Source organism: Lycium ferocissimum, chromosome 10 (genome assembly GCF_029784015.1).
Source record: "Lycium ferocissimum isolate CSIRO_LF1 chromosome 10, AGI_CSIRO_Lferr_CH_V1, whole genome shotgun sequence".
Classification (NCBI taxonomy): domain Eukaryota; kingdom Viridiplantae; phylum Streptophyta; class Magnoliopsida; order Solanales; family Solanaceae; genus Lycium; species Lycium ferocissimum.
In genome coordinates this window covers 8,689,515-8,698,365 of record NC_081351.1, presented here as the reverse complement: position 1 = coordinate 8,698,365, position 8,851 = coordinate 8,689,515, and the positions used below count along the sequence as shown (strand labels likewise).

The 8,851-nt window shown below is 38.2% G+C and overlaps 1 protein-coding gene across 1 annotated transcript; it reads left to right on the top strand.

The window, feature by feature from the left end:
• The first annotated feature begins 6,340 nt into the window (after positions 1-6,340).
• On the top strand, positions 6,341-7,558 carry LOC132034581 (uncharacterized). The gene has a single exon (XM_059424976.1). It carries the CDS (start codon positions 6,341-6,343, stop codon positions 7,556-7,558), a length of 1,218 nt encoding a protein of 405 aa, XP_059280959.1.
• The last annotated feature ends 1,293 nt before the right edge of the window (positions 7,559-8,851 follow it).

Below are 8,851 nucleotides of genomic sequence, written 5' to 3'. Positions count from 1 at the left end.
TTGGATCAGATATACTTAGACTTGACATATTCGGGTTTAGATGCTTACATAGGTGATGACGGATACTCGATTCCTATTATATTGTCTCTGAATTGTGTTAACTATGCTTAGTCGGCCGATGATGCCTACCGCATGCATTGTTGTTTGTACTTGGGCACCTGCGCATTCTTTTATGAATGCAGAGTACTAGGTCGGATCCACTTTTGTGACTCATGGCTGATCGACACTTCAGCTTTCTCTTGAGCTTCCAGGGTGAGCATGGCATTTGCTGACCTTGAAGACTTTCCTATCTTATATCTTACTTTCATTTCAGAGACATGGACATTATGTATTAGTATTCCAGATTGTACTATTCTCATTAGAAGCTCTTGTATTATTCAGACTAGACCCTGGGGGTGTTTATTGTCTTCCGCACTTTTACTTCTTATATATAGATATATCGTGAGACTTACGTATTTGTTCTATTCCGCTATTTAAATTCATTTTTTCGTGTATTCATATCATTGTATGGTTGATGGTTCGCTTACCGAAGTGGGAAGGTAAGTGCCCGCATAGCCTAAGCAAAATGTGTCGTGACACATACATATATATGTACAAATGTATTCACTATATTCAGCAAAAGAAATAAACAAAATCAAAGGCCCAAAACAGACAAGGGTTTAAGGAAAAAACAGGCCCAAATTTGAGAGTCATAAAGAAACGAGCCAAATCTGAGAATGACTAAAGGAGACAGGCCCATTTTTGTGATAAGGGAAAGACGACCAAGGGCAAGGAAGCCCAAAAACCATCACAGCAAACGCTTTATACAAAAAATGCAATGAATCACTTGTCGATATACATGATATACCCTCCTATATATACTGAAGTATATACATGCCGTATATATCTTGTATATCCTGTATATACCAACATTAACAGTAGCGTAGAACAAAGAAAAAGGGAAGGGTAAAGCAAAAGAATATTGCACCAAATACAAATGACATGTATATATCTTGATTGGTTTGTCATATATTTTTGTCCCACATATTCATTGAAAAAAGGCATTTCAATACACTCTACATGTATAGCAATGGCATACTGTATCCTCTCATATATGGCATGTCTCTAGCAAGTTTTGGTTAATGTTCAGTAGCATAATAGGCATTTTATGGTTCCAAGCCTCAACTAGCATGTTCATGTTATCCTAAGATGAATGCAGTAAAATACATCTCTTTACATAATTTGTATCAACATGATTTCATCCAGTATAATGAATAACAAAGAAACAAGAGAGGAATAACAAAAGAGGGATGGGTAATAAGCTTAGGAGGTAATGAACATTCTAAGTTATGCACAAAGTGATATTCAAGAAGGTGAAACGGCATTGCATGTCTTTCATAGGTGTATAAGACTCAAACAGCTTAGTCAATTAGTCAACAAGTCTAAATCATGTCATTCATTCAACATCTATTCAAAGCAGGTTGAGCCTCATGAGACCCAATCATAGAAGACCACTCAAAACAAAACACACATCAGTCAAAATACTTGAAAGACACATATAGTCAGGGCAGAGATCACAATATAGTATACAGGTCAACTTTCAAACATAAACAAAAAACATAGGATCTTGGGGGCATGCCTAACCTTCCTCAAACATCATAACATCCTTACTAAATCCCTCTAACAACATATATACACATTCAAAAATAGGGGAGCCAAGTGAACCTAGGGACAGTTAACTAATGGTACACACAAGCTAGAGAGTCATTTTAAAATCATGTCCAAGTTACTCTAGTGTTAAATCATTTGAAGTGAGCATAAAATGAGTGTGTACATAACTAAACAAATACCAAAGCACTGAACTATGACTCATGTCAAATAGGAATCAGTTAAGATAGGTATATAATAGGCTTAAATATGTTAACCAGATCCATAACCACATGAATAAGCATGATTAAGTGTAAAACAAATTCTAAACAACCTCTATAACAAGAGTTCAAGCCTATATGTTTGACTAAATCCCATCTGGATCTGAATAACATGCTCAAAAACTTCAGCAAAAACATACATGCTCATTCAAAAAACCATTTTATTGTAGATAGTCCATGTCAATCTAAACACACTTAATCATGGAATAAAAAACCACTAGAGAGTACATGAACCATCATATGATTGAAGTAAAAATGGTGGCAGACATAAGGACCTAGCATTGAAACCGAGTTACGGCGAAATCATCTCAAGGCAAACAACTTGGATAAGCATGATTGATCTGGCGAGGCTTACAACAGCAGAATTTTATATCCAAATAAGTAATCCATTTAAACAAGCCAATGTCACTCCCCAAATCCAACAGTGAACACATACTAGATATAAAAATGGGTTAAAGATCTGTTGCATGTGATTATATGCATAAATGTAGTCTAAACAAGTATGGTTGCCCTGTTAATCATGTAGGTGAGTCGATATATGCATGACAAATAAGATTTAGATCACATTTAAATCACTCAAACTTCATAAACATAGAGGAAAACTACCTTAGATATGTTCCACATACACAAATTAGTCTACAGGGGCTACTGATTGATGCCATGGGAGATTAATTAGACTATATCACACTGAAACTAAACTACAACCTAAAATCAAACTAGACTAAATAGACACAAATATCAGCAGGCGCATATTAAACACATAACTAAAATAAACACATAAACTATCTTAATACACATATTAAACATAAGAAAGCAGAAAAAAAGGACAAGTATTTACCTCTTCTTTGCGCAGCCTTAGTCAAAAATGGATTTGGAAAACTTAGTCCCTCCACCTCCGATGCTCAGCCATAAAAAGAAAATAAATTTTAGACTTTGAACCTAATTAGTTTAAGATTTCATCAAATTTATAAATCCCTAGTTAAATTAGGTGTTTTTGCTCTGAATTGAGATTTGTGTCTGTGTATTGTGAATTGGGGGTTCTTTGTATAGAACACCTAATTGAGATGAAACCCCAACTTAGTCAATGTGGGACTAAACTAATTTTGAGAAAAATCCCTTCCTATCAACACTCGATGGTGGCGATTTAAACAAAAACTACACGAAGGGTCGGATTTGAAGGGTTCTTAGTGAATCCCTTTGGTTTTGGATGAACCAATGGGAACTAAGAGTTCAAATCGATTTTGTACTCTCCTTGACCGTGAAATCAGAAAAAGTATAAGAGGGGACGGGTTTTACCTTGTTTTGGTTGAAACACAGTGGAGAGATGTGGTTTCAATTTTATGCGTTACCGCATTTAGCCATGCAAGACCTGCGCAAAGCAAAAGCGCATAAATCCGTTTCCATTCTTAGCCTTTGTTGATCGAAGCAAAGAGAAAATGGTGGCGGCTACCTGGGGTTTCATACCCTTTTCCTAAATTAGACCAAATGAGGTCTGTTTGGGTTGAATTCACACTTATATGCATGATTGGGCCGGGTAAGCTACTGTTGGACTGGGCCTGGGCAGAAAATTTAAGGGAAGGAGGGCTTGGACCAAATATACATGTGTATACGTGGTATACATGTATATATGTGTGTACCCCGTATACACATGTGTATATATAGAGGGAAAAAAATGCAAGTTTATGAAATGGTCCAAATTTGAAGCAAAGAAAATTTAAAACTTTCAATTATAGCTGACTTAAAATTAATTAATCCATTAATCATCTTTTAAGACACGGCCAAATGTGTAAAAGAACTTAAATTGCCAATGTAACATTAATTAATGTAAACCACGAAATTAGCTATTTCAATCATGACCATAACTAACTAACAATTGATTATTTCAATTGTAGCCACAATAAATCATATAACAGGAAATTTTAAAATATAACCACAATTGAGCACTGATGTGCCATGAAATTACAACACATTCGATGCTAATTCTCTAGATTTTTGTGACTCTTCAAGTACTTTTGGTGTTACTTTTCTTGTGTTTGTGTTGTTTTGTAGGATAAGATGTTCAGAGAGTATAACAGCGCAAAATGGAGCAAAAAAACCAAGGATGAAGGAAAGCATGACCGGCGGTTCGCAGGTCACACATGCGAGACGCAGATGGTACGCAAAAGGTGACAGTTACTTTGGACAAATTGGAAATTGGAAGCGTTACTGTGGGACGCATATCACTTGAGATCTTTGTCACTTTTTCGATGAAGAACGCACCACTGCGGGGGTCGGTGCAAAGCTCGCATGCGATGCACACAGGGGTATTTTAGTCCAAAGTTGGTGCACGTTTTAGGGATGTTATAAATACTCTCCTAGGGCTTTGTAAAAGCCATTCAATATTCAGTTCTTGTCTCCTTGTAGTAAAAGCATTTATCATTGGTTGTTGAAGACTTTAAGAGAGGAATCTTGCACATTTTGTCTTTTTCTTCATAACTCATTGTAAGCTTTATGTATATTTACTATACTCATCTTTTATTTAATGAAAATGATTAGCTAAGGTTGTGGGGATTAAATGTGTTAGTTATGTGATTGGATCTTTATATTGCAACTACATTTGTGAGTTAAAGGTGTTTTCTATCAACTCTTCAAGCTTTAATGTCATTTAATAGTGACCAATATTATTTGTGCCTAAATACTTGCGCTTTGCTCGAGAAAGAAAGTAAAAGTTAGGAAAAGAGTTAGATAGCAAGGATTTGGGGTTTTAAATCCCATCTAATAGCTTGAGCTAGAGATAGCAAAGCTAACTTGAAATAAAATGGGTATTCACATTTTCTACATTATAAGGCTTGAGAAAGCTTAGTAATGACATTCATAAATTTGGTCGAGATACTTTTGATAAATCTACGTAGCCCATGTTTAATTACATCTAGACACATAGATGAGTTGGATTGATACCTAATTGCATTACTTTCCATTGGAAGCACAACCCAATAGATTATCTTTTTAACAACAATTAGAGATAAATTAAGTTAGCAATCTTCAAACACATCATTATTATGCCCCCATCCCTAGAAACATACATGGACTAATAGTCTAGCGTCACACTTAGTAAGTATATTTCTTCATTGTATTCTCTGTGGGATTCGAACCCAACCTTGTTGGGTTCTATATTTGACAACGACCGCTTACTCATATTTTAAAAGGTGTAATTTGGGCGCTGTTGCCGGGAAATATGGTCTAGAAATTTACCAATTAGTGTAAAACTCTACTTTTAGTCTTTATTTCTCTTCTTACTTCCTTGTTGCTGATTGTGTTGATTTAGGTGAAATGACGGACTTTGATTCCAATGATGGCATGGTAGAGGAGACTGGGTATGCAGCCGCTATCCGCCCACCTCCAGTCCAAGGGAACACAAGTTTCCATGTAAATAACACCATGCTCCACCTACTCAACACTAAGGGCTTATTCGGAGGTCTAGGCAATGATAACCCGAATAGGCACCTTAAGAACTTTCTTAGGGTGTGTACCACAAACGTGCATCCGAACGTCTCAAGCGAGACGGTCAAGTTGAGGCTTTTCCCATTCTCTCTCATGTGGGAGAACACTGCATGGTTAGATGATCTTCAGGCCGGGTCTATCACTACTTGGGCGGAATTGACTCAAACTTTCCTCAAGAAGTTCTTCCACCATGCCGGATGTTGTAGCTTCGTGAAGAAATCAACAACTTTCATCAACTTCCAACTGAGGCTCCACATGAGGCTTGGACTCGATTTAAAAAGAAATTCAAGAGTTGTTGAGAGCATGGGTTGGCCAATAGGGGTCTTCTCCAAACATTTTATCGGTCACTTGATTCGGTCAAGAACTCAGTGGCTAATAATATTGCAGGTGGTTCTATAATGGATAATTCTTATAATGTTATGACTGCTCTCTTGGAAAAATTAGCTGAGACCAATGAAGCTTTGCATACTAGAAAGGCAGAACTTGTTGGAGGAGGTCCTTCCAAAATAGTGTTGTCTCGGGAGACAATTAAGAAGGAGGAAGAGAGAGATGAAACAATGGAAAAGTTGGTCACTCAAATGGATCTTCTCACGAAGAATATGTTGGGTGGAAGCACGAAGTGGGTTAATGCGGTAGGGTCTTGTGAAGGGGGCCCTCAAGATGAACAATGCTTCCAAATCTATGATGAAGATGACGATTTTATAAACAATCAAGCGGGGGGTTCCCGGCCTAACTACCAAGGTTCCAATCAAGGATCTTGGTGGCAAGGTCAACGGAATCAAGGTTGGAACAAAGAGCAAGGGAATTCACAATGGCGGGACAATAATCAAGGTGGTTACAATAACAATTATAACAACCACCGGAGCTCAAATCCTTATGTCCCACCCAAGGGGAACCAAATGATTTCAAGCTAACCATCCATTAGCGACCCCGCTAGTTCTAAAATAGAGGATATGCTATCAAGAGTATTGAAGAACGTGGAGTCAACCGATTCCTTTTGTAAAGAAACAAGAGATGAAATGAAAAGCTTAGGGCAAGTTGTAGGTTCTCACTCAACTTCCATCAAGCAATTAGAATCACAACTTGGCCAAATCTCGGCTACTCTCAATCAAAGAAAAAAAGGAACACTCCCTAGTGATACGGTTGCAAACCCAAAGAATGATCGTGATCATAAATGCCATGCAATCACTACTAAGAGTGGCAAGACAATTAGGGGAGAGAAATTGGTAAAAGAAAATTTGGTTATTGATGATGAGAAACTTGTGAAAAAGCCCATGGTTGTTAAGGAAGAACTGAGTCAAAAGAAGAAGCGGGCTAGTATTGAAAATCCTATTATTATTGAACAAGTACCCAAAAATAATGAAGCTTCAAAAGGAAAAGAAGCGGTAGAGGAAGTGCCAAGGGCTTTACCGCCCGTTCGAAAGCCTCCTCCATTTCCTCAGCGATTGGTACACGTGAAAGCGGATGATGGTAAGTTTCTTAAGTTTATCGAGAAATTGAAAGAACTTTCAATCAACATCCCTATGGTGGAAGCACTTGAACAAATGCCTAGGTATGCAAAATTCATGAAAGATCTTGTGACCAAGAGGAGACATTCTAGTTTTGACGTAGTGGGGGTTACACGTCATTGTAGTTCTATTATGACAAAAGCCTTGATTCAAAAGAAGGAAGATCCAAGAGTTTTCATCATTCCTTGCACTATTGGGACGTACAAATTTGCAAAGGCATTATGTGATCTTAGAGTGAGCATCAATTTGGTGCCGTTTGCTATCTTTAACAAGTTGGGTTTGGGCACTCCCCGAACCATAACAATGAGGTTGCTAATGGCGGATAGAATCGTGAAGAAATCGGTGGGTATTCTTTATGATGTGTTTGTGAGAGTTGATCAATTCATTTTTCTAGCCGCCTTTGTGATTTTGGATTGTGAAGTTGACTTCGAGGTGCCCATAATCTTGGGACGGCCATTTTGGGTTACAGGGCGTGCTCTTGTAGATGTGGAGAGGGGTGAACTAAAATTTAGAACGAATGATGAAGAGATCACCTTCCATATTTGCAAATCGATGAAGCAACCGGTGGACATGAGTGTAGTGTCGGTTATTGATGTAATTGATGGAGCTATGGTGTCAACTGTTGAGTACGAACATGTAGATGAGATGTTGTCAGTGGTCTAGATGAACTATGATGGGGGAAATGATGAAGAATTTCGAGGAAATGGTTAATGCATTGGTTGGGTTCGGGTCATACTTCTACGATCCAAAAAAGCTTGATGTTGATCTAGAAAATCGAAACGCCTCCCACAAAGCCCTCTATCATTGAGCCTCCTTCCTTGGAACTCAAGCCTCTTCCTTCACATTTGAGGTATAAATTCCTTGGACCAAACAACACTTTGCTCGTGATAATTTCTACCCGGTTGACGGAAGAACAAAGAGAAAAGTTGTTGGCGATCTTGAACAAGTACAAAAAGGCAATTGGGTGGTGTATGGCGGATATCCAAGGGATTCCTCTGGGAATTTACACCAATAAAATTCAACTTGATGAGTATTGTGAGCCTAGTTTTGAGCACCAATGGATGTTGAATCCTCCTATGCAAAAAGTTGTGAAAATGGAAATCGTGAACTGGTTGGATGCTGGTGTTGTGCACCCAATAGCGGATAGCCCATGGGTTAGTCTGGTCCAATGTGTGCCCAAAAAGGGTGGAATCACCATTGTGCCAAATGCCAAGAATGAATTGACTCCAACTCGTATGATTATCGGTTACAGGGTGTGCATGGACTATAGGAAGTTGAATCGTTGGACAAAGAAAGATCACTTCCCAATGCCTATCATGGATCAAATGCTTGATAGGCTTGTGGGAAGGGATTACTATTGCTTTTTAGATGGCTACTCGGGGTACAATCAAATCACTATTGCCCCAGAAGATCAAGAGAAAACAACATTCACTTGTCCTTATGGGACTTTTGCTTTCAAGAGAATGTCCTTTGGGTTATGCAATGCACCGCAACCTTCCAACATTGCATGATGTCCATCTTCCCCGACATGGTTGAGGAGTCCATTGAAATCTTCATGGGTGAATTTTTCGTAGTTGGGGATTCCCTTGCTGAGTGCTTGGGGAATCTAGCCCAAGTATTGAAGAGATGTGAAGAAATTAACTTGGTTCTCAATTGGGAAAAATGTCACTTCATGGTAAGAGAAGGAATAGTATTGGTGCACAAAATTTTGGAGAAGGGGCTTGAGTCGATCAAGCCAAAATTGAAGTCATTGTTAAGCTTCCTCCTCCTATCTCCGTCAGAGGTGTCCAAAGTTTCCTTGGCATGCCAAATTTTATCGAAGGTTCATCAAGGATTTGTCAAAGGTGGCCAATCCTCTATGCAATTTATTGGAGAAGGAGTCAAAATTTGTGTTTGATGATGCTTGGTTAAAGGCTTTTAATTGTTTGAAAGAGAAACTCATGTCGGCACCTATCA

What these genes read in the sequence shown, in the direction of transcription:
- LOC132034581 (XM_059424976.1), top strand. Translation starts at nt 6,341, where the DNA reads ATGCTATCAAGAGTATTGAAGAACGTGGAGTCAACCGATTCCTTTTGT.